At 33.7% G+C, this 27556-nt stretch overlaps 1 protein-coding gene across 5 annotated transcripts in view; it reads left to right on the forward strand.

Annotated features, from left to right (window-relative positions):
* Positions 1-27556, forward strand: part of FER (FER tyrosine kinase) — a 520940-nt gene that overhangs the window by 231661 nt on the left and 261723 nt on the right. For 4 of the 5 annotated variants that reach the window (XM_012459750.2, XM_012459767.2, XM_012459758.2 and 1 more), the window contains 2 exons: positions 8629-8832; positions 14568-14690. In XM_012459750.2, coding sequence (XP_012315173.2) covers positions 8629-8832; positions 14568-14690 — 327 coding nt within the window. The remainder of the gene's footprint in view (positions 1-8628; positions 8833-14567; positions 14691-27556) is intronic. The other variant, XM_012459791.2, reaches the window with a different exon arrangement.

Raw genomic sequence — 27556 nt, forward strand, 5'->3', positions numbered from 1 at the left:
GATTTGTGTACTATATACAAATAATTATGAGGAACATTTTATGTACTTTGGGGTCTTATTGGGAGAATAGTATAAACAGTTCTTTTCTAGTGAAGCATAACATTTTTACAATAAGGATTACTCTGTATATTTTAAAAATATATTTGTTTGGCTGGGTGTAGTGGCTCATGCCTGTAATCCCAGCACTTTGTGAGGCTCAGGCAGGTGGATCATGAGGTCAGGAGTTTGAGACCAGCCTGAGCAACATGGTGAAACCCAGTCTCTACTAAAACTACAAAAATTAGCCGAGAGTGGTGGTGCATACCTGTAGTTCCAGCTACTCAAGAGGCTGAGGCAGGAGAATAGCTTGAACCCAGGATGTGGACATTGCAGTGAGCTGAGATCGTGCCACTACACTCCAGCCTGGCGACAGAGCAAGACTCCATCTCTCTCTCTCTCTCTCTCTCTCTCTCTCTCTCTCTCTCTATATATATATATATATATATATATATATACACACACACACACACACACACACACACATACATATATATATTTGTTTATATGTATATTCATATTTTAAAGAATATTTTGATTATAAAATTGAAATCTGTATGATAGATTAATCGTTGAAATGTGGGTTCGACATACCACAGTAGTGCTAGAGTATTAGTAATCTTTAGTAGCAGCAGCCAGCTTGGCCATCTAAGATACACATGAACAAACACACAGAAGCATTTCTCAAAAGCATTAGGTCTTCTATTTATTTAGAGAAGGAGATTTTTTTTCCCTTAAATACAGAGGTATTCCTGTGTATACACTCCCCACAACTACTAGTGTAATTTTGATCCTGATGGATTTACCTGTACTGGATATTTCACATAAATAAAATTATACAATATGTGACCTTTTGTATGTAGTTTCTTTCATTTATAATTCTTCCAAGGTTCATTCATGTTATACAGTGTGATAGTACTTCATTCCTTTTTATGACTGAGTAATACTACATTGTATAGATTTATCACATATTGTTTATTCATCAATGGATGGACATTTGGTTGTTTCAGCTTTTTGGCTATTAATGCTGCTATGAACATTCATTTTCATGAGTTTATATGAATATATGTTTTCAGTTCTCTTGATTGTGAACCCAGGAGTAGAATTTCTGGGTATATGGTAATTCTCTATTTCAGCTTTTGAGGAACTGCCAAAGTGTTTTTCATAGTAATGATAACATTTTACATTCCTATCAGCAATATATGAATATTTGATTTCTCCACATTTTTGCCTACACTTGTTATTTTCAATTTTTTCATAATATAGGCATTCTAGTGGGTATGAAGTAGTATGTTACTGTAGTTTTAATTTCCATTTTCCTAATGACTAATGATGTTGAGCATTTTTTCATGTTCTTATTGGCCACTTATATGTTTTCTTTGGAAATGTGTTTATTACTATTCTTTGCATGTTTTAAAATTACTTATTGTTGAGTTGTAAGAGAATATATTCTAAAAATAAGCTCCTTATACATATAATCTACAAATATTTTTCTCACTGTTTGGATTTTTTTTTTCCTTTCTTGATAATGTCCTTTAGCATTCTTAAGTTTTTGATTTTGATGAAGAACAATTTATTTTTTCCTTGACTGTGTGTGCTTTTGGTGTCCCAAAAAAAAGTTGTCTAATCCAAGGTTATGCTGATAATTCATTTTCGTTTTCTTCTTAGAGTTTTATAGTTTTTAAGTTTTTGTATATGGAGTGAGGTACAGGTTCAAATTTATTTTAATTAATTAATTAATTAATTTATATTTATTTTTTTATTTTGATATGATGTTTCACCATATTGCCCAGGCTGGTGTTGAATTCCTGAGCTCAAGTGATCCTTCCTCTTTGGTCTCCCTAAGAGTTCAAATTCATTCTTTTGCATTTGAAAGCATATTTAACATAAAATCTTTAAAATGCAACAAATATGAATCACTGTTTATGCAAAAAAATATACAAAAATTAGAATGTTAAAGCATAATTTTAGATAAAATAAAGCAAATGCATTATAGGTAGTAAAATGAAATAAGAATTAATCATAATGGTTTTTTTTAATTGGCATATTGATTTGCCTGTTTTTAACAATATCATTAAAATGTAGAGCTCCCTTTAAAGACAGTCTAATGGAACACTTAGATCAACAATCTTGATAGAAGAAAGAACTTAAGGCTTTAGCTAATAGTTGAATTTATTTTTATCTGAATATTGTATTTGATGTCATCAGTTGTTTAATATTTACTGTTATGATCAGAATCATATTTTAATATGTTATATCAGCTACAAGTATGTGCTTTCCTTTCCAGTGTACTAAAGGGGTTAAAAACACTATTAGTAGTATCTCAGACAGCTGAGACTACATTCACATTAGCTTCTTCCCATCTTAAGGAGATTATAATTTTGCGTTGAGACCTATTCTTCAGAGACTGCCTCTGAAGCTAAGGTCAGAGGTGTTAAAGCTTACTGCAATCATGAGAGTCCATTTCAATTGAAAGCCTTTTAAATCGTATTATATTTAATGAGATCTGTTCCAGTCATGTCAAGAATGTTGTCCTTTCTCTAGAGCCATCTATCTACTGCAGAATTTGTATAATGGGTGGCTGAGCAAATCACTTGTTGCATCTTACAGCCAGTCATGAGTACTAGTTATATCACTGATATATCAAGTGAATAATGCCCCTCTGATAGTAGCACTCTTTGAAAACAATTCTTTAATACAAAAATAAAGCACATTTTGGTCCAAATGATTTGTTCCTTGTGTAGATATCAGAAGAATTATTAAATTATTCAACAGCAATCTCTTTAAAATTCATATGCCCTGTGTTGGCATGGATGTTATTTTAATTTTAGAATTACTTCGTACTAGAATTTAGAAAATCAAAATATTGGAAAATAAAAATGTGCTTCCTTTTGTATAGGGTAATATTGTAAGTAAGATTTGCTTGCTTGCTTGCTTTTTAGAAATGTCATTCTGTTATGTTAAGTTGTACATCAGTTGTAATACAGTGTTATGATGCTTGGCTTCCACGAGTGACATAGGGGAATGTAACTATCTTTGTGTATAACATAAACTGCTTGTATTTTTTAGTGTTCTCCTTTGAGTCTAGAAAAGCGGCCTTGTACTTCTTTTAATAAAGGCATGTTGTTAAGTTCAGGTTAAATAGTATACATTTTAAATCTGAGTTGTCTTCTGTTATTCTTAAGGTCTTAATTTACCTTCCTCCCTATTCGTTAAGATGTAAAAGAGTGATTAACAAGGAAAAATAAAGTTTTTTTGCATTATATTATTCTTATACACTGAATTCTGTCATGTTGATGAAAATTAAATATTATTCTATTGCAAGTTTTGAATCATTTGCAGTATCACATGTAATTTTCTAAAAGGACTTATTGAGATTGATATTCTATAATTTGTACTGTAAAGGAGCAAATTTATTGTTTATATATTTGCTCAGATGCTTAAAACAGGTGACAGAGATCATGTCAGACTGATAGTATAGTTTACATAGGCAATCCCAACTTGATAAATGTTTAAATTTACTGAAATGTGGTTGCATATTGACACAATGTAATGATATAGTAGTATTAGTTTAAATGTGTGATAAGATATTAGCATTGAATATAGTTAATTGATGAAAATGTGTTCTTATTGATATTGTGACACATTTTATATATAAAATATATGAGCTTAAGGAAAGAATATTTGATACTGAAAAAATAAAACTATAGCAAAAATGTGGTAAAGTGATGAAAGAGAATTAGTGAGAGTCACAGGCACAATAGGAAAAGTAACTGGGTAAAAATAATAAAGAGAGAAAAGCAAGTCATTACCAATAAAGGATGAGTAAGGGAACTAAAGAAGCTGGCAAAAAAGAAGTTGGAGGAAACCGGAAGGTACTGAAGGAAGCAGAACTGTTAGAAAGAAAGGAAGGTAAAAGAAAATTTTGGTAAAGATAGTGTCTCTTATCAAAGACCCAGGAAGGGGTACAAAAAGACAATCCAGGAAATAGGAAGCTGTGGAAGTAACCTGATAATTGAGTTTGGCTGAGTTCTTTATTTTTGTTTGTTTAATATAAGTTTTAGGAATAATTGTATACTAATGCTCATCTCTGATTAGCATGTAATTCTGTATAGTTACTATGCTGGAGAATAGTTTTATTGTTATCTAAAAACCAAACAAATTTAAATTCTCAAATATTGTAGTACAAAAAATTGTTAAGAAATTTATGAATAAGAGTTTTATGGCTAGTTTTATTATAGAATGCAAATATTAGGTAAAGTATGTTTTTGGTTAATGATATCAGTACATGAAAAAATTGCCAATTCAGCTTTATTGCTAAAAAATACGAATTTGTAGAATTATAGCTAGTCATTTAGTGCCAAAGACAGAACCACTATTTTAACTTATTTACAGAATAATTCAGACAAACAGGCTAATTCCTGTTTGTCTAGCCTGAACACAAATGATCCTGAGGTACAAATATCCAGAATATCTTATTTTTTATTATTTTAAAATTAATTCAGTAGATTGAAACTATAACTATTTAGAAATTTTTAAAAAACTGGAAGAAAGAACAGTATTTTTTATTTTCATTTTATATTAAACATTTAGTATATCTGTACAAATTAAAAAATTATGTTTACTTATCAAACAAGAAATGGCATAAAATACACTTTCCTACCTATGATTACACTTCTCTTTCACTGAAAATAAGTTTTGCCAACATCAGGCACATTCAGTAGATCAGTGTTTCACATCTTTTGTAAACATTTCATTTTTCATCTCCTCTGAAAATTCCTAAGTAATATATAGCTTTAAAATGAAAGTGATCTTATGGAATTAAAAAAGAATAAATTTATAGGACCGGGTGCAGTGGCTCACCCCTGTAATCTAAGCACTTGGGGAGGCTGAGGCGGGCAGATCATGAGGACAGGAGTTCGAGACCATCTTGGCTAACATGGTGAAACCCCATCTCTACTACAAATACAAAAAAATTAACCGATGTGGTAGCACGCGCCTGTGATCCCAGCTACTTGGGAGATTGAGGCAGGAGAATCACTTGAACCTAGGAGATGGAGGTTGCGGTGAGCAGAGATTGTGCCATTGCACTCTAGCCTGGGTGACAGGGCAAGACTCCATCTCAAAAATAGATAAATAAAAATTTATAGAGATAGGGTCTCACTATATTGCCCAGGCTGGTCTTGAACTCCTGACTTAAGCAGTCTTCCCACCTTGACCTTCCAAATTGCTGTTACAGGCTAGAGCCACTGTGCCCGGCCAAGTCTTAATCCAGTGCTTTAGACTGCTTGGCCACGCTACTGGCTGAGTCTTACGGAATTTTTGAGAAATATTTAAAATCTTGTGAATTACTCATAGTCACTCCAGTATATTACTAAACTAGATTTGGAATAACTTGTTAGACTATTAAATTAATGTTAATAACTAAATTTACATACAAATAGAAAAGACAATTAAATGTCATTTTTATGGTTGTTAAAAATTCACAATTTAAAAAATTTAGTGTTGAAGTTTTATTTAGATTGTTCAAGCTCAGTAAGAGGTTTACTTGTATATTTCCGATGCTGTTTTATTCTTGTTTTGCTTTTTTCAACAAGGTTTATTGGGTAATTAATTTTAATAGAATCCAGACGAGACTTAAAAAAAAAAAAACACTTTTTGTTTTGCTTTCTGAAAAGAAGCTTACCTTGTTACTCAAATGATTGAGTAAAGGTATACAAATCTTCATTACATACTTGAGAATTAGCCTGGACTAGGTAAGGAGAAAAAGTAATCTCTTTTTCTTTCCCCAAGAAAAAAATATTTTCTAGTACTGCCTCCTTATTGCCTTTTCATTTAAAATAATCTCTTTAATTTCACTAATTCCAGTATGTTTTTGCTGAACTATTCTGTAGGAACAAGATCTAGGGAAAATAACTGGCTAAACAGCTAGCCCAATCAATCAGGACTTACTAAATACAGCTTATTAAATGTACTGGATTAATTGTAACTTTTAAAAAGGTGACTTCCCTCCTACCCCCATATCTTTGGCAAAAAATCTCAGATAATTTACCAAAGAAGAAAAACCTGTCTCCTGAGGCTGAGAAAGATGGGAATATTTGAGGTAAAAAGCTTCCTTTCATTTGTGATGTCATCATGATGGGCTCCTGGGATATTGCGTTTTGTTGCTGATACATCCTACGTGTATTATTATCAAGCTTGTAAAATTGTATTGGAATTTCATTGAAATCATATTGATAAAAATATTCCTTCCAGTGCTTCCAGAGAAGTCTTTAAAAGCGCTGATATACCCAGGCAAGGGATATGTGTGACTTTTCCCTGTGTATGTATGCATACATGTGTTTGTACACACATATACTCACAGTAAGTTCAGCTTACATTTCATAACACTGTCATATAGGGGATGAGGAATAACACATTTTTGAGCTTCCCTTCCTATCCCAAAGAAACTAAGAAGCCTATAGAATTGAAGTGTGATCTTTATGAGATAGCAATATAAGTTCCTTACTATTTAGTTTTTTAAAAACATAGCAAAACTCAGGTACTTTCCCCCAAACATGTATGACTTTTCCCCCCAAACATATTCTTCATCATATGCTTAAATGAATTTCGTAGAGTACTGGCTGAGCTTTTGTACTTCATATACCTAAACCGTAATTAGTTCATCAAACTCTGCATTCTCTCAGTTGGAAATAAATGCAAATTTGGAAGGATAGGTTGGCTAGGACAAGAAATCAACATGTAGCATCCTTGTTTGGGATACTTTCCTGTTATGTAGACCTTTTTGAGAGACAATGATAAAAATAAGTCCTTTGCAAAGATGTTGCATCGAATTTCTTATATTCAGTAATAACTTTTGAATAAATAAGCACTTTTGCTATTGGTGAGACAGAAATATTTCTATTATAGTAAAATTTCAGGATTTACTATAATTAGATGTACTGTGATAAAATTTTAAAATACAATTTTTGGTTCTAAAAACAAAACTTTTGATTTTTTAATAACTTCTTTAATAATTGTAAATTATTAGTATTAGTATACGTAGAAACGTTAATTTCATCTGGATTACGTGTTTGTTTTTGAAAGCAATATTCTTTTACTTCATATAGTTGTGGGTAGTTCTTTAGTTTGTTCTTTAAAACAATATTTGAGAATACATTAAAACATTTTTTGAAATAAACTATCCTCTTATAAATATGATGTAATAATATTTATCATAGTTTGCAGAGAAATCAAAAGACTTAGTTTACCAAAATTTCCATGTATAATCACAACCTAAATATATTTTAAAAATTTAAAAATGTTATTTAATACAAGTGGAAGGAGTAAGAATCAGAATGTAGACTCTACTTTGAGGTCTGTTTGGGACTTTTCAAGTTTTGTTTTGTTTTGTTTCTTTTAACTAACAGAATGGGTTTTGGATAATATGAAATAGAACTTTGAGCAGTAAGTTTTGGGCCTGTTCAGTAGTACAAAACAATGAAGGCTATGTTCAAAACTATTTTTTACTTACTACAAAATTACTATACTTTGGCCCTACATAGAATTTATATCAGCCTGTAAAACTTCATATATGAATACTTGCTTTTCATTTATTATTTATTCTGATTTTTCCAATTTATAAATTACTTTCTCATGAGGCATTGTCCATATTGTATTTTGAGAACTTTAAAAATTAGTGCAAATTATTACACCTTATCCAGAGAGTACTGTCTATCTGGGAGAGTTTAGTTCCTGTGTGCCATAAAAACAACAACAACAATAATGACAACATTTTTAATTGTAATCCGAAAATGTGTGATTTAATCTACTATCAGCACATTTCAAGGAAATACAGTCATCTCTTAATTATCTCTGCCTTGGTGTTAGCATTTGGCCTCTTAAAATAACAGATAATTTGTTTTCTCTGCCATGCTCATGGTTTATAACCCTTCCTTATTTTTGCCCTGTGTTTGTAATTGTATGCTGGTGGTTTTCAGTGATGCTGTCTCTCCCAGGGCTTTATCTATCATTGCTGTGTAGAAGCAGGACCAGCTATGTGGCAGAGGTAAGTCAGGTGTATGAAGATAAGGACAGGAAGGCACAGCAGCAAGGCAGCATCAAATAAAACTGAGATAGTGTTCCTGGAACATGTGACACTGCTTACAACCTCTGTGATCAAGAGTTAATTATATAAAAAAGAAATAACTCAGCTTTTCATTTACATAAAAATTAAATTGTTTTGTGATACACTTCTCTGTTATTTCCCCGTTTCTTCATAATTTGTCTGGTTGATAAAATTTAATATATAGATTTATTTTAGGACATGGTGAATAAAATTGTCCATGCTAACTCTAAATGCTAATATTGTATCTACCTTTGCATGATAGATAAAACAAAGTATTGAAGCGTATGTATTTGTTGTAAACTTAAGCACCAGTACTTCAAAATATATTTTCTTTAGCAATTATGAACGTTTTAGGTTCATCATATAACTTTTAATTGGTCAATTAAAGGGAGGAACATTTGTAAGAAGCCTTTATATTTGCTATGAATTTTATTAGAAAATAATATTTTCTCTAATTTAGTTTTTTTTTTTAATATTTGTTTAAGTTTTCTGATATGATCTGCATCAGTGAGAAGCCTCTGGCAGAACAGGACTGGTACCATGGTGCAATTCCCAGAATAGAAGCTCAAGAACTGTTAAAAAAACAAGGAGACTTCTTGGTGCGAGAGAGTCATGGGAAACCTGGTGAATATGTCCTTTCTGTATATTCTGATGGACAGAGGAGACATTTTATCATACAATATGTTGATGTACGTTTCCAGTTTAGTTCATATGTATATTTTGATGTAGTTCATTTAAAAATTGTATTAAAATAATGAATGGTTTGTGATTAATGCCTGCAAAACGTGAAATTTAGCACTTATTTTTTTTCTGAATTTCTTAAATACAGTACTTCAAAATTCACTAACATTTAAATACTCTTAAAGAAACATGTATTTAGTAATATTTTAAATTAAAATAGTGTTTATAAAACCAAAATGTATAGCTATTTAAAATACGTTGTTAAATTTGAACATAAAGATATTTCAAATTAAAACTTAAAACAATGTGATTATCATAAATTTTTTTTCAGGAAAAACTTAAGTTTATGAAACTTGTACTTTTGAAATTAGAGCTTCAAATTGCTTTCAGAATGGTGCCATGAAATAATTTTAAGAAATATTTTACCGAATAGTGATAATGAAATTTCTTAATGAATGGGATGATTATTGAATTGGTTTTTTGAGTCATTAAAGATGAAAGCTTTTTTCTTTTTTTTTTATTCTTAATTACCATTTTATTCCCTTTCTTATAATTAGTGTGGTCCAAGTTACCAACTCTCCCTTTTGGTTTGTGTTTTTTGTATGCTATTACGTAAAGATATCCTTTAAAATTTTCCTTTAGAAGTCTTATTCATTTCATATTTAATTGGAATTTGACTCTATCTTTATGTGGGATAGGAGGTAAATATTATTTTCAAAATATAGATATCTGATTTTTATTGAATTTGTCAATTTCTACAATTCATACTTTTGTTTCTGCATTGTAGAGTCATTTTGAAATAAGTGAGTATATGTAGTTTTTCTTCTTTTTATATATAAGCTGTTGTTTATTGGCATTAATAATAAATAGAAATTAATGAAGAATTAAAAATAACCTATTAACATTGATTATTCTAAAGCTAATTTATTTTTTGAAATTTACTTAAGTATTGCTAAACTACTTTCTATGTTTGTTACATTTCTTTATTGAGCCTTAAACAGATGAAGTGTAATTTCAGAATTTAACTTAACCCTCTAAGGTATTTCAATGTTTTTGGCACATGAAGGAATTGATGACTCTATTTGTTTTCCATTCCCATCATTTCTTTTTTTTTTTTTTGTCAAAATTTTACTGCCATTTTTCACAGAAATAGTAAAAACAACACTAAAATTTGGATGGAACTACAAAAGACCCCAAACAGTCAAGAAATCTTGAGAAGAAAACAAAGCTGGTGGCATTACACTCGCTTTTTTATTTATTTATCTATTTATTTATTTATTTATTTTTATTGCATTTTAGGTTTTGGGGTACATGTGAAAAACATGCAAGGTTGTTGCATAGGTGCATACGTGGCAGTGTGATTTGCTGCCTTCCTCCCCTTCACCTATATGTGGCATTTCTCCCCATGCTATCTCTCCCCAACTCCCCATCCCCCGCTGTCCCCCCACTCCCTGCCAACAGACCCCACTGTATAGTGCTCCCCTCCCTATGTCCATGTGTTCCCATTGTTCAACACCCGCCTATGAGTGAGAACATGAGGTGTTTGATTTTGTGTTCTTGTGTCAGTTTGCTGAGAATGATGCTTTCCAGGTTCATCCATGTCCCTACAAAGGACACAAACTCATCGTTTTTGATGGCTGCATAATATTCCATGGTGTATATGTGCCACATTTTCCCTGTCCAGTCTATCATCGATGGGCATTTGGGTTGGTTCCAGGTCTTTGCTATAGTAAACTGTGCTGCAATGAACATTCGTGTGCCTGTGTCCTTATAGTAGAACGATTTATAATCCTTTGGATATATACCCAGTAATGGGATTGCAGGGTCAAACGGAATTTCTATTTCTAGGTCCTTGAGGAATTGCCACACTGTCTTCCACAATGGTTGAACTAATTTACACTCCCACCAACAGTGTAAAAGTGTTCCTGTTTCTCCACATCCTCTCCAGCATCTGTTGTCTCCAGATTTTTTAATGATCGCCGTTCTAACTGTTGTGAGATGGTATCTCAATGTAGTTTTGATTTGCATTTCTCTAATGACCAGTGATGATGAGCATTTTTTCATATGCTTGTTGGCCTCATGTATGTCTTCTTTTGTGAAGTATCTGTTCATATCCTTCGCCCATTTTTGAATGGGCTTGTTTGTTTTTTTCTTGTAAATCTGTTTTAGTTTGTTGTAAATTCTGGATATCAGCCCTCATTTCAAATGGCATTCATTTTCAAGATTGCTATCTGAAGGATTTCAGTTTATGTCTAGAGACTTGTGTGATACTAATTGCCTTACAAAAAGTTGAACCATGATCATTAGATGAAGCTGAGGGCTTAGATAACTTAGTAGCAGGTATATGTACACACACACACACACACACACACACACATATGCGTACACACATGCACATGCACCTCTTACTAAGATATATATATATATAATATATATCTTTTTGGGCTGACATTCCACATACCATACAATTAATCATTTTAAAGTGTAGGATTCAGTGACATTTAGTACATTTACATCTAGTAATTATAGCTAAATGAAAGTAGATACCATCTAATGGGTTAAAAGGAATATATCCATTAAAGTATTTCCACTATCATAATGTTCACATTATTTGTTAATTTTGCATAGTATTCAGACCTCAACTTGATAATCATTTTTTTCCCACATTCATACATCTAACCTACTGTTTTAGAAATTATGCAGTTTCTAATAGTGTGCCATTTTTTATTTCCTTGGCAAATTCTTTTTGTAATATGTATATATATGCCTTTAGGTTATGAATGTAGATAACCTACCCTATTACAATTTGTGACCATGTTGGCAATACTTATTACATGGTATGAGAATTGTAGAAGGAAAGATTGTAGGTAAAATATAAACTCGTTAATCACAACTTATATGAATGTTTCATTTTATTTTCCAGGCTCTAAATGTAACTATTTTTGAAATATACATTATGTTAGACTGAAATATTTATCTTTTTTATCACTTCCAGTTTAAAATTTAACTATAAGAATTTAAATCAGCATTCTTAGAAACAAAAAGGAAAGGGTCGACTTGCAAATTATTGCTTGTTTTTAATATTCGCATTTTGTTTTAAGTGGCTAAAATGAACAGTATATGCTAAAAATACGACGTTATAAGTTCTCATTTGATGGTTTTATCTGGTTTCCTTCTGTCACTGAAATTTTTCAAATATCTCTGTTAAAGATGAGAACATTTATTTTTCAGTAAATGCCTTAGATTTTCTGCTGCCTAATTTTATTCTAGTGAGTTTTTGCTATATAATGTTGAGCTCCTCAAGCAGTTGCAAACAGTTTAAGATGATATTGACAGCTTTAATTCTTTTTTATTCTGTAGGTGAATCTTCCATGAGCTAAAATTATTCTATTTATTTCCTCATATAACTGTTGCCTAGAAGGGGTCAATAAATGGGGGAATTCATTAACATATATGTAATGAGTACCTATTGTATTCTAATGAAGGAGTTTATATTATAGAGGCTGTAAATTAATGAGGCAACAGGTGTTCTAAGAGAGGAGGATATAGAGTAATACAAGATTTTAGAAGAGGGAAAATATTAAATAGTAGATCAATTAAAAAAAGCACTGAATTTGGAGACAGAACACTTGGCTTTCAGTCCCAGCTCTGTCCTTACTTGTTCTTTGATCTAGGAAATAAAGGGGGTTGATTTCTTAAAGAGTTTTTGTGAGAATCAAATCAGCGAATACATACTTTGCAGGATGTGAAATTAAATAAACCGGTAAGGCAGTGTAGAAATGTGCACTCAAGACATTGAATGCAACATTTAATACAAAATACTAATAGACATTTCTCAAAAAAGCTGTGCAAATGGCCAATAGGTATTATGAAAAATGCTCAGTGTCACTAATCATCAGAGAATTAGAAATTAAAACCACAATAAGTCATCATTTTATCCCAGTTAGAATGGCTACTATTAAAAAGACAAAAAATAGTAAGTGCAGGCAAGGATGTGGAGAAAGGGGAACTCTTATACTGTAGGTGGGAATGTAAATTAGTAAATTCTTATGGAAATCAGTATGGAGATTTCTCAGAAAGCTAAAATAGAACTGCCATATGATCCAGCAATCCCCCTACTGGGTATTTATCCAAAGGAAAGTAAATCAGTATACCAAAGGGATACCTGTACTCCTATGCTTATTGTAGTGCTATTCACAGTAGCGAAGATAAGGAATCAATCTAAATGTTCATAAACATTTATTATTTGCCTGGTGATTTGATAATTGAGTGTGTGCCAGTACGCGTACCATATACTGGGTAAAGTGGTTTGCATGTTAATACTTACTCAACCCATACTGTTACTCTGTGAGGAGATACAAGTATTATCTCTGTTTCACTAATGAACAAGCTGAGAAACTGAGAGATCTTGCTCAGTGTTTTGCACACCTAGAACGTATATTATTAGAAATAGAAATATATTAGTACCTTCAGTGTGAAATGTTCTTAAGCATCAGTGCTAATATATCATAGGATGTCTGCCTACTATGTACAAAAGTTCTTTACGCAATGTATTAACAACTGCTTTGAACTGACTGAAACACTAGCTTCCTTGAGTTGACTTATACTCCATAGTTAAATGTTAAAGAATACTAATGAGAGTTTGTTCGTCACTCAATGAAACAGACATATTCATTTAAGAAGTTTTGTATAAATTAAATTTTGATACATTGAATCTTTTTTATAGTATGGAAAAAGAGCTTTGAGTTTTTAAACTTTAAAATGGGAAAGTAATATTCCAGTAATACAAATAATGTCAGAATTTAGACAGTTTTAAACATTCTTATTTCTTCACAGTGTTTTCTTAAAATGGGGGTACTCCCATATCTGTATCTGTATATATCTCCTGGTTATGAGAACTGTCAGTTGGAAGCTTTTGTTACATTGCATTGCAATGCTTCTTGCATTAAAAAATATGGCCAATAGGATATTTTTGATTTGCCACGCTTATTGCTATCAATTTATCCGTATGACAACCTACCCATAGGCCAATCTGAAATATGAAAACAAGAGAAAAGGGGTCTTGGAGGAGTTTGGGAAAATGGCAGCTTACCTGGTGATATGCAATTAAAAAGTGTTAAGATTTGAGCATGTTGATATCTGCAGTTTTGTCACTGGTGCATCTTATTTATTTCTTCATCAAAGATATATGAATGAGTGTTTTTGGTAATGAATAATAAATGAGTACTCCACTAAAGAAAGCAAACTAATGCTGTATCAACAAGTAGAAAATAAATGATCAGATGTATTAAAATATTTACCATCAGATTGGATATCATTCCTTATACTTTTGACATTATTTTTGATATTAAAAGTTTTATCAAATGGAACACATATGTAGACATGTGTAAACATGTATCTTGTCTGTTAATTGAGGTGTATCCCATGCTTTCTTTTCTGTGGTTAGCATTTTAGCAAAATGGGTTTCAGGTCTGTTGGATTTTTTTATTTTTCAACAATTTGATTTAGATTTAAACATTGTGAAAATTAATTTATCTGGCACAAGGTAGAATTTTAAAAGATGTCAGTTTTATTTATTTATATTTTTATCATCTTAACCATTTTTAAATGTATAGTTCAATAGTGTTAAGTATATTCATGTTGTGGTATAATTATAGTTTTTTAAGAATGGAATTTATCAATGAACATAGCCTGTCTAAAGCAGTGTCTTCATATTTTTTCTACCTTATTGTTTTCTCTCCAGAACATGTATCGATTCGAGGGCACTGGGTTTTCAAACATTCCTCAACTTATAGAACATCACTATACAACGAAACAGGTCATCACTAAGAAATCGGGTGTAGTTCTGCTGAATCCTATTCCTAAGGTAAGTGCACATATGCTTTTTTCTATGTTTGTTTTAAAAGAATTCTTGGTGAGTTAACATTTCCAACAGTAAATAAAGTTCTTAGATTATTTGCTGGTATCAGAAAAAAAAAAGTTTTGTTTTTGTTTTTCTGGCTTTTGTTACTAATACAATTGAAACATGAAATTTCTTTGATTTTATTAAGATGGATTTCTTTGATTTTATTAAGATGGGCTGCTTTCTTATTCAATATTTGCTAATATACAAATAGCTTGTTTTTTTTTTTTTTCTTTCTTTCCTAGTTTTTCTTCAAAGACTTGAGGCTTTTCTTCACTTTATGAGGTTCATACTTTGAAAGGTTCAGGTTATAAAAGATTCTAAGTTGTAGAAGTGAAAGAAAATGTCCAGCAATTAGGAATAAATTAGAGGTTCAGTTTGGGATGCTACATTTTCAATGTATTATAAGATATTGGAACTATTAAAAACTTGACTACTCTTCACAGAAGCAGTAAATCAGAACTTGTCTATGTGGAGCCAGGTAGTTGGATAAGAGATTGTCTTAGGTCATTTTTACCTCTAAGATCTGTCACAGAAAACACTACTTTCATGTGCTTTACAAGATTTGTTCAATAGGAAATGGGTATGTGGAAGGTTTGTGTTTTAAAGGTAAAATCTTTGGGACTTAAACCAAAGTGGAACAATGGAGCTGACTTAGTTTCTGAGCATTTTTGATGTTTCAGGTGTTGGATGGGTATTGGCAAGAGCGCTTTCCTTTCAGGACTGTCTCATATGAAGAACAGTGTAGAAAGAGGAAAACTGTACAACTTGGTAGATTAATATTTGTTGATATGACTTTTATACATTTAGGTATTGCTTTTAATTTGAAGTAAGTGCCAGTTCCAAGAATGCTGGTACATAGTCCAGATTTAGCGATTTGGAAATTTAAAAAACAATCATTTTATTTTCCATTGTTAGTCTGGGAAATAATGTCTATATATGTACTTTTATTATATTACTGAATCTTCACTGAGAGGATGACCTTTAATACTTCTCTCACAGAAGATTTTGACAGTTGTTTGTTAAACATTCTAATTCTCTGGCTAAGGAACTGGCTCTTGAACAATTTTCTAGAATTATGAAATTGGCTTATTCTTTGTTAATGTTTTTCTATTCATTTTTTACCCTTAATTACCAAAAACCATAAAAAATTCTTCTTCATTCTGAAATTGGTTGTCACATTTTTTTAAAGCAAATATATGTATATTAAAAAGGGTTAAGATTTGAGCATGCTGATATCTGAAGTTTTGTCACTGGTGCGTCTTAATTCTTCATCAAAGATGTGTGAATCAGTGTTTTTGGTAATGAATAACAAATGACTACTCCACTAAAGAAAGCAAACTAATGCTGTACCAATAAGGTAGAATAAATGCAAAGACATTGCTTTAGAAAGGCTACATTCATTGATAAATTTAAATTCCATTCTTAAAAAAAACTTATACAACAACATGAATATACTTAACACTACTGAACTATACATTTAAAAATGGTTAAGATGATAAAGATATAAATAGATAAATGAAACTCTGACGTTTGAAAATTCTACCTTGTGCCCGATAAATTAATTTTCACAATGTTTAAATCTAATTCAAATTGTTGAAAAATAAAAAAATTAACAGATTTTTATGTGTGTGTGTGTGTATATATATATATATATATAAATCTTCTAATATTTCCTCTTTCATCTCTAAATGAATGCAATTGTTACAGAATTATAAGACATTTACTCTTTAGTCAATGTGATCTAGTCTCATGGCTTTATTTACTATTTATACATCAGCAATTTGTGAATTTATATTTCTAACCCAGATTTCTCTTTTCCAGAACTCAAATTTTTCTACTTTCCATGTCAAACTGAGCTTATTGCTTTTAACTGCAAAATGTGTTATTTTATTTTAAATAAATGATACCACCAAATACCCAACTTCTCAAGTCATAAATTAAGGGGTCATCTTTGACATCTCTTTCTTCTTCATCACTGCTCTCCCTCTAGCTCTCTAGGTTACAATTAAGTATATATCTCTTAAAAATACAAAAATTAGCTGAGGGTAGTGGCACATGCCTGTAGTCCCAGCTACTTGGGGGGCTGAGGTGGGAGGATTGCTTGAGCCTGAGGGGTCGAGGCTGTAGTGAGCTATGATTGTGCCACTGCACTCCAGCCTAGGCAGAGTGAGACTCTGTCTCTAAATAGAGTTTTGTATGCTGAATTATTCATGTGGAAGTATGAAATTCACTTCTAGTATATATCAGTATGAATAAACTTCAGTGCAGGAAGATATTTTTCATCCAGATTAGTTTAACAAAATATACATATAGGAATTCAGAGACACTGATATCTCATTTCACAAGCTAACCAAATATCTGCATTTCCTGCAGTCTTATTAGCCAAGTCTGAATTGGGAGACCAAATCCATTAAAGAAAGAAATAACAATGCAGATATGAGTTTGAATAGGAATACAAAATTTCAAATAAAGCTATACTCCTTACAATGTAAAATTTTCTATAAAACCTTGATAATAGATTCTTTGAACTATTACATGGTTAATTTATGCTTTTCCAACTCCCAACATTTTGGAGTTGATTATCTCACCATCTGATAGAACTAGCTATGAAAATAAATATCTACTGGATACTGTAGAAGTTTAAAAGGTTATATATGATTGTTTTATGAGGTAGAAGTTTAATGTATATCTGGCTATTAACCTAATCGAAAGTACTGGTATTTGAAATATGCAAATCATGATCTCAGTTTGTTGTAAATGTTATACACTAGATTTAAAGGATCATGTTACTTTTTTAATAGAAAATCACAAAGCAGAAGCCGTGAGTTAGATAATTTTCAGCTATGAGTAGATAACAAATTGCTATGAATTTTGTTATGGTGGTAGTGTCTGTTATATATCTTCCTTTGAGTTATTTGTACTCTTATAACTGAATCTATTTCTTGATTTAATTTGTGTAAGAAGTTTATGTCTTTGATTATATAAGTATAATGTATTATAAAATATTTAATTTCTATCTTGCTAGACTTCATTTTTAGCCTGCATAAAGAATTTCACTTTGGTTTCATTGTAATTTCTATTTTCCGTTTATTTTTCTTCTCATTTATCTCTGCTCTTACCCATACAAATATAATTTATCATAATGATGCCTAACTTGAGGACAGAATGGCCAAGGTAATCTCTAACTTACCCTCATATTTTTATGTGTATTCACTCAGAGGTACAGAAAACGAGACAGAATTAAATTGTTTAACTTTCTCACTGTATTAAAACTAGTGGGTGCCTGAGCCACCCATCCTTCTCCCTGATTTTTTCTACACTATCTCCAAAGCTTTTGTAAAGATATGGAAGATGAAACAAATTGTTGTAAAGAGGGGTTATTAATCACCCATTATCATCATTCTTGTATTAGCAAACACCTTGGACATGTATATGACCTGTTCTTTACTTAAGTCAGTTTCAACTCAAATGTCACTTCATCAGAGAGGCTGTCTCTGACTACGATGTATAAAATAACACATCAAACCCTTTTGCTCCCCCGTCCTCTGCCTTTATTTCTATTCATCATGGTTACATTTAAGTGACATTATATTATATGATGTATTTTTTTATCATTTTTTCTCTCCCAACTGAAAGAACTTCCACAGGGCCACAACTGTATTTAACAATTAGTGTAGCGTATTTTCAGTGTCTTGAAAAAGTGCTGACTCATAGTGATGTTCAATAAATATTTGTTGAAGGATTGAATTCACTGAGCAATTGCTACGAGTCCAGGTAATTGCTGAGCTTTTGATATGCATTATCTCACTTAACCTCACATATTCCTATAATATATTAATAAAAATTGTTAACCTCATATATTATTATTGTTGCTGTTATTACTATAAAATATTATGAATGAAGAGCTAAAGATTAAAATGGTAAATGAATTCCCCAAAAAAACAGAACTAATAAGAAGCAGACCTGGGGTTTGAGCCCACATTCTTTTTTTTTGTAGATGGAGTCTTGCTTTGTTGCCAGGCTGGAGTGCAGTGGCACAATCCTGGATCACTGCAACCTTCGCCTCGCAGGTTCAAGAGATTCCCTGCCCCAGTCTCCCAAGTAGTTGGGACTAGAGGTATGCGCCACCATGCCCGGCTAATTTTTTGGATTTTAGTAGAGACAGGGTTTCACCATGTTGACCAGGATGGTCTCGATCTCCTGACCTCATGATCCACCATCTTGGCCTCCCAAAGTACTGGGATTACAAGCGTGAGCCACTGTACTCGGCCTGAGCCTACATTCTTAACCACTATCTATTTGCCCAGATTGTAGAGTCTAGACTTTAGAGGCTAAAATAAACTGTTTATTTTAATTAATACGAATGTGAGTTTAAGGAAGTCTCTTTCATTCTATAAAATGTTAACTTGAACAAGATTTTAACGTTTCAAAAACTGTTAGTTTCTATAAAAAGAAAAATTATTGAACAGTAATACTGGATAGGCAAAGCTGGCATTTGAGCTAAAATATAGGGATTGGTCAAATACTTAAGAAAGACATCTAGTTTAACATTTAAATGGCACTTGTAGAAGTTATTTGCTTTGTTAAGTTTAGTATTTCTTAATATTTAGATGTTTTAAAGAAAGAAACCTCTTTCTGAATAGAAAGTAAAGCAAAAGGTTATGATTAAATGTAGATTAGCCTGGGTGTAGTGGCTTGTGCCTGTAATCCCAGCATTTTGGGAGGCTGAGATGGGTGGATCGCTTGAGGTAAGGAGTTTGAGACCAACCTGGCCGACCTAATGAAACCCTGTCTCTACCAGAAATATAAAAATTAGCCAGGCATGGTGGCACACACCTGTAATCCCAGCTACTTGGGAGGCTAAGGCAGAAAAATCACTTGAACCTGGGAGGCAGAGGTTGCAGTGAGTGTGAAATGGTATCTCAATGTGGCTTTGATTTTCATTTCTCCAATGAGCAGGGATGATGAGCATTTTTTCATGTTTGTGGCCTCATATATGTCTTCTTTTGAAAAGTGTCTGTTCATATCCTTCACCCACTTTCAAATGGATTTGTTTTTTTTTTTTTTTTTTCTTGTAAATCTGTTTTAGTTCTTTGTAGATTCTGGATATTAGCCCTTTGTCAGATGGGTAGATTGCAAAAATTTTTTCCCATTCTGTTGGTTGCTGCTTCATGCTAATGATTGTTTCTTTTGCTGTGCAAAAGCTCTGGAGTTTAATTAGATCCCATTTGTCTATTTTGGCTTTTGTTGCCCATGCTTTTGGTGTTTTAGTCATGAAGTCCTTGCCTATGCCTATGTCTTGAATGGTTTTGCCTAGGTTTTCTTCTAGGGTTTTTATGGTGTTAGGTCTTATGTTTAAGTCTTTAATCCATCTGGAGTTAATTTTAGTGTAAAGGGTCAGGAAGGGGTCCAGTTTCTTTTTTCTGCACATGGCCAGCCAGTTATCCCAACACCATTTATTAAACAGAGAATCCTTTCCCCATTGCTTGTTTTTGTCAGGTTTGTCAAAGATCAGATGGTTGTAGATGTGTGGCATTGCCTCTGAAGCCTCTGTTCTGTTCCATTGGTCTATGTCTCTGTTTTGGTACCAGCACCATGCTGTTTTGTTTACTGTAGCCTTGTAGTATAGTTTGAAGTCAGGTAGCATACCTGCAGCTTAGTTCTTTTTCCTAAGGATTGTCTTGGCATTGTGGGCTCTCTTTTGGTTTCATATGAAGTTTAAGGTGGTTTTTTCCAGTTCTGTGAAGAAGGTCATTGGTAGCTTGATGGGAATAGAGTTGAATCTATAAATTACTTTGGACAGTATGGCCATTTTCACAATATTGATTCTTCCTAACCATGAGCATGGAATGTTTCTCCATTTGTTTGTGTTCTCTCTTACTTCCTTGTGCAGTGGTTTGTAATTCTCCTTGAAGAGGTCCTTTGCATCCTTTGTTAGTTGTATTCCTAGGTATTTTATTCTAATTGTAGCAATTGCGAATGGGAGTTTGCTCTTGACTTGGCTCTGTTAGTCTGTTATTGGTGTATAGGAATGCTTATGATTTCTGCACATTGATTTTGTATCCTGTGACTTTGCTAAAGTTGCTTATCAGCTTAAGGAGGTTTTGGGCTGAGGTGATGGGATCTTCTAAATATACAATCATGTTGTCTGCAAATAGAGACAGTTTGACTTCCTCCTTTCCTAATTGAATACTCTTTATTTCTTTTTCTTGCCTGATTGCTCTGGCTAGAACTTTCAATACTGTATTGAATAGGAGTGGTGAGAGAGGGTATCCTTGCCTAGTGCCAGATTTCAAAGGGAATACTTCCAGGTTTTGCCCATTCAGTATAATATTGGCTGTGGGTTTGTCATAAATAGCTTTTATTATTTTGAGATAAGTTCTGTTGGTACCTAGTTTATTGAGAGGTTTTAGCATAAAGAGCTGTTGAATTTTGTCAAAGGCCTTCTCTGTATCTATTGAGATAGTCATGGATTTTTGTCTTTGGTTCTGTTTATGTGGTGGATTACATTTATAGACTTGCATATGTTGAACCAGGCTTGCATCTCCAGGATGAAGCCTACTTGATCATGAGGATAAGCTTTTTCATGTGCTGTTGCAGTCTGTTTGCCAGTATTTTATTGAAGATTTTTGCATCTTTGTTTATCATGGATATTGGCCTGAAGTTTTCTTTTCTTGTTGACTATCTGCCAGGTTTTGGTGTCAGGATGATGCTGGTCTCATAAAATGATTTGGGAAGGATTCCCTCTTTTTGTATTGTTTGGAATAGTTTCAGAAGGAGTAGTATCAGCTTCTGTTTCTAGAATTCGGCTGTGAATTCTACAAAGAATTTGGTAGAATTCGGCTGTGAACCCTTCTGGACCTGGAATCTTTTTGGTTGGTCAGCTATTAATTGCTGCCTCAACGTCAACCCTTGTTATTGGTCTATTCAGGGTTTCACCTTCTTCCTGGTTTAGGCTTGGGAGGGTGAAAGTGTCAGGAGTTTATCCATTTCTTCCAGGTTTACCGATTTGTGTGCATAGAGTTGTTTGTAGTTATCTCTGATGGTAGTTTGTATTTCTGTGGAACCAGTGGTGATATCCCCTTTATCACTTTTTATGGCATCTATTTGATTCTTCTCTGTCTCTTGTTTTTTTATTAATATGGCTAGCAGTCTATTTTGTTGATCTTTTCAAAAAACCAGCTCCTGAATTTATTGATTTTTTTTGAAGAGATTCTTTGTGTCTCTATCTCCTTCACTTCTGCTGTGATCTTAGTTATTTCTTGTCTTCTGCTAGCTTTTGAGTTTTTTTGATCTTGCTCCTCTAGCTCTTTCAATTTTGACAATAGGGTGTTGATTTTAGATCTTTCCTCGCTTCTCGTGTGGGCGTTTTTGCTATAAATTTCCCTCTAGACACTGCTTTCAATGTGTCCCAGAGATTCTGGTACGTTGTGTCCTTGTTCTCATTGGTTTCAAAGAACATCTTTATTTCTGCCTTCATTTCATTATTTATCCAGTTGACATTCAGGAGCCAGTTGTTCAGTTTCCATGAAGTTGTGTAGTTCTAAGTTAGTTTTTTAATCCTGAGTTCTACGTTGATTACACTGTGGTCTGAGAGAATGTTTGTTATGATTTCCATTTTTTGCATTTGCCGAGGAGTGATTTACTTCCAATTATGTGGTCAGTTTCAGAATAGGTGTGATGTGGTACTGAGAAGAATGTATAATCTGTGGATTTGGGATGGAGAGTTCTGTAAATGTCTATTAGGTCTGCTTCGTTCAGAGCTGAGTTCAAGTCCTGGATATCCTTGTTAATTTTCTGTCTCGTTGATCTGTCTAGTATTGACAGTGGAGTGTTAAAGTCTCCCACTATTGTTTTGTGGGAGTCTAAGTCTCTTTGTTGGTCATTAAGAACTTCCTTCATGTATCTGGGTGCTCCTGTATTGGGTGCGTATATATTTAGGATCATTAGCTCTTGTTGCATTGATTCTTTTACCATTATGTAATGTCCTTCTTTGTCTCTTTTGATCTTTGTTGGTTTAAAGTCCACTTTATCAGAGACTAGGATTGCAACTCCTGCTTTTTTCTGCTCTCCATTTGCTTGGTAAATCTTCCTTCATCCCTTTATTTTGAGCCTATGTGTGTCCTTGTATGTGAGATGGGTTTCCTGAATACAGCACACTGATGGGTCTTGACTTTTTATCCAGTTTGCCAGTCTGTGTCTTTTGATTGGGGCATTTAGCCCATTTACATTTAAGGTTAATATTGTTATCTGTGAATTTGATCCTGCCATTTTGATGCTAGCTCGTTGTTTTGCCCATTAGTTGATGCAGTTTCTTCGTTGTGTCGATGCTCTTTACCACTTGGTACAGTTTTGGAGTGGGTTGTACTGATTGTTCCTTTCCATGTTTAGTGCTTCTTTCAGGAGCTCTTGTAAGGCAGGCCTGGTGGTGATGAAATCTCTCAGCAATTGCTTGTCCATAAAGGATTTTATTTCTCCTTTGCTTATGAAGCTTAGTTTGTCTGGCTATGAAATTCTAGGTTGAAAGTTCTTTTCCTTAAGGAGGTTGAATATTAGCCCCCACTCTCTTCTGGCTTGTAGGGTTTCTGCTGAGAGATCTGCTGTGAGTCTGATGGGCTTCCCTTTGTGGGTAACCTGACCTTTCTCTCTGGCTGCTCTTAACATTTTCTCCTTCATTTCAACCCTGGTGGATCTGAAGATTATGTACCTTGGGGTTGCTCTTCTTGAGGAATATCTTTGTGGTGTTCTCTGTATTTCTGGACTTGAATATTGGCCTGCCTTGCTAGGTTGAGGAAGTTCTCCTGGATGATATCCTGAAGAGTGTTTTCCAGCTTGGATTCATTCTCTCCATCACATTCAGGTGCACCTATCAAACATAGATTAGTTCTTTTCACGTAATCCCATATTTCTTCAAGGCTTTATTCATTTCTTTAACTCTTTTTTCTCTAATCTTGCCTTCTTACTTGATATCATTGAGTTGATCTTCAATCTCTGATATCCTTTCTTTTGCTTGTTCAATTTGGCTATTGAAACTTGTGTACGCTTTGTGAAGTTCTTGTGCTGTGTTTTCAGCTTCATTAACTTGTTTATGTTCTTCTCTAAGTTCGTTATTCTAGTTTGCATTTTGTCTAACCTTTTTTCAAGGTTCCTAGTTTCTTTGCATGGGGTTGGAACATGTTCTTTTAGCTCAGAGAAGCTTGTTATTACCCACCTTCTAAAGCCTGCTTCTGTCAATTTATCAGACTCATTCTCCATCCAGCATTGTTCCTTTGCTGGTGAGGAGTTGTGATCCCTTGGAGGAGAGGCATTCTGGTTTTGGGTGTTTTCATCCTTTTTTTTGCTGGTTTCTTCCCATCTTTGTGAATTTATCTACCTGTGGTCTTTGTAGTTGGTGACTTTTGGATGGGGTCTCTGAGTGGATGTTCTTTTTGTTGATGTCGAAGCTATTTATTTCATTTTTTTGTTTTCCTTCTAACACTCAGGCCCCTCTGCTGTAGGACTGCTGGAGGTCCACTCCAGACCCTGCTTGCCTGGGAATCACCCACGGGGGCTGCAGAACAGTAAGGGTTGCTACCAGTTTCTTCTTCTGTTGTCTTCATCCTAGAGTATCTGCCAGATGACAGCTAGAGCTCTTGTTTATAAGGTTCCTCTTTCAATCTATGGTGATCGGGGAGCCCCTTGAGGAAACACTCTGTCCTTTATCAGAGCTTAATTGCTGTGTTGGGAGCTCTGTTGTTCCTTTTAGAGCTGCTGGGCAGGTACATTTAAGTCTGCTGCAGCAGAACTCATAACCACCTCTTATCCCATGTGCTCTGTCTTGGGAAGGTGGGGCTTTATAGTTTTAGATGGGCTGCTGCCTTTTTTCAGAGATGCCCTGCCCAGCAAGGAGATAGTCCAGTCACAGTCTGCCAGCAGATGTGTTGCTGAGCTGACGCAGGCTCTGCCCAGCTCCTGTGTAAACTTCCTTGCTGTTTTGTGTATAGAGGTACAGTTAGAACTGCCTTGGTAATGGCAGAGTGCCTTGGTGTTTGTGGACTGCCTTGGTAATGGTGGACTGCTTTGGTAATGCCAGATGCCCTTCCCCACACAAAGCTGAACCATCCTGAGTCCAGCTGCACTTGCTGAGAAAATGAACCCAGAGCCTTTCAGATTGCTGGTCTTTGTGGGGGTGGGACCCACCAAGCCAGATCACCTGGCACCCTGCTTTCAGCCCCCTCTTTTTCAGTTGAATGGGCTGCTCTGTCTTCCAGGCATTCCAGGTGTCAGTTGAAACGGCCGTCCAGATTTGTGTGAGTTTTTATGCAGAAACCCAAGGTGCTGGATGAGACAGCTGTGCTGGAAACTGCTGATGCTTTTCGGCCCTGGAATTTCCTGGTCTCTGGGTGGCAAAAGCTGCAGGAGAAGCCCCAGTATCTGAACTGGAGTGCTGGAGTTTATGCAAAAGCCCCGATGGCCTCCTTTGGGTAGGGAGGGGGGTCCTCTAGGGATTGCACGTCCCAGGTGAGGTAGGGCCCTACCCTGCCTCGACTTGCCCTTCTTGGGCTACACCCCCTGTGCAGATAGTCTCATTGAGATGCACTTGGTACCTCGTTTGTAAATGCAGTGATAACTCACCCTTTGCGTTTGCTCTTGCTGGGAACTGCATTCCAGAGCTGTTTCTATTTGGCCATCTTGGATCTCCCCCCAAGACTATTTTATCTTATACCTAATATAGCTTGCTTCTTCCAATATTACTATTGAGTGATTTTCATTTTATAGAGGCTTATGATATACTTCTTGATATTTTGAGGTTTTTCAATTTATCACTTTATGAAATTAAAGTCTTCCTTTTCCTTAAGTCTATATCCATGTTCTTTAATTCACTAAGAGCTGTAGGGTAATTTAAAAAATAATTTAAATTTTTAAGAAAGAAAGGAACAAAAATAGGTGTGATTCAGTATTCATTTAGTAAATATTTACTAAGTACTCACTGTGTGCTGAGTGTGTTCTTTATTATGTTTGAGTGAATAAATGTTATGAAAATGGAGTAGGATAAGGAGATAATGAGGTACTAGACTGTGTTGAATACAATGTTTAGATAGTGTGTGTGTGTATGAAGATGGCCAATTTTAAAAATATCATCAGCGAAGAAAGCCTCCTAATGAAGTTTGGACAAAGATGTAAATCAAAACAAGCAGTTATCTGTGTGGTTGTCTCTTGGGGTAACAGTGAAAGTGTTTAGCAGTTAGTACAGCATGGGTATCAACCTGTCAGAACAGATGCCAGCAGTAAACAACTGGAAGAGCCATAGAGGTGTTTACTGACTGTATATTTTCCTTGTATATCTGGGGAAGAGTGGTTTCCTGGTGTGACTGAAGAACTACAGATGTTAGTATGGGAGAAGCAGCATGGTCAAAATTGAAAGTGATGCAGAGATGAGCACAGATTTCAATTCATTTAATAACTAATACATATCATCTTAAAAGGTGTTTCTTGTATAATTTAAGAAATTCATTTCATTTAAGTAGAAACTCAGCATAAAAGTTTACAAGTTTTCATAGTGGGTCTCTTAAAACAAAAGATTTATGTTTAATAGTGGCAGTGAATTTCAAGGGAGTATATTTGGTAGAATAGGCCATGCAAATAAATTACAGTAAATCCCATGTTTTTAATTTCTAAGAACTTTTTTCCCATAATATTAGTTTTGGAAGCATCTAGCTAGCTGTGCTTTTGCAGTTAATCATTTTTTGCTGTCACTTGTATGGGCTTTTCAAAAAGTGCTGTGTGCTTAAGATTTGAAAAGAGATGAGTGATCTTTATTTTTAACTCTTTAAAATGAGATAATTAAATATCCTATCAAATTGGAATTCCAGTCATGGAAACTCACAGTTTGAAGAAAAAAAAAACATTCTGAACTAGAATACTTAAGTGTTAAGATTTCTATTTAATTGGCTCTTTTACTTAAATTAATTAGGTCTATTGAGCGTGGAAGACTACAAAAAAAATTACAAAATTTTCTTTTTAAGAAAATTTATCAGGAATATATAAAGCTCCATGTGGGCCTTATATTTGAGCACAGACAGTCCATTTTTAAATCCCAATTTTTATTATTATCAGCCCCATCTTCTTACGCAAGCCCACCTTCTAATGTGTCTGTGGCCTACAATAAGCTCTCTTATTATAAAGATCATGTGTGAAAATCTCTGGAGTTATACATTGGAACCTGTAAAATAGCATATACTTTTTTGTTTGAAAGTATTTTTCACAAGATAAATAAATAATTAGCAGAAAGCAAATCTGGAGCATTTTAAATTGTGAAAGAAGGAAAAAAACACTTATTGAGTACTGTTGAGAATACTCTAGCTCTATTATTTTATTTAATCTTTTCAACACCTGTGAATTTGAGTATTAATATTATTCCCAATATTAGAAAAGGAAACTTAGACATTATAATTTACCCTAAATCAAATTTACTGTAAGTTTCAGAGTTGTTATCAGTAAGGGATTCTGTTCTGTTTATCATCTTTTAATTACAACTCCAGCTAGCATAAATTATAATCTCTGCTATCTGATTAATGTCAATAGCTTAACAAAATTTTTTTTCTATACTCCAATATTTTAGCACTAGGATATGAGTGAACTTAACAGTTATCTTTCCAACCCACCTGAAAGTCTAGCAGAGACTATGAGCATGTTGTGCTAAGGGAAATACAGGGTGATATTTGAATAGCCACTACTTAGTATAGTCTGCAAAGTTAAATTAAGATTGGACTTTAGGCTTGATCTATTTAATAATATAAAAGAACCCTACCATGGTACGTGTATTTAATAACACCCAGACTGATGTT

This window comes from Aotus nancymaae, unplaced genomic scaffold (assembly GCF_030222135.1).
Source record: "Aotus nancymaae isolate 86718 unplaced genomic scaffold, 86718_ANA_hifiasm-v0.15.2.pri h1tg000014l, whole genome shotgun sequence".
NCBI classification, from domain to species: domain Eukaryota; kingdom Metazoa; phylum Chordata; class Mammalia; order Primates; family Aotidae; genus Aotus; species Aotus nancymaae.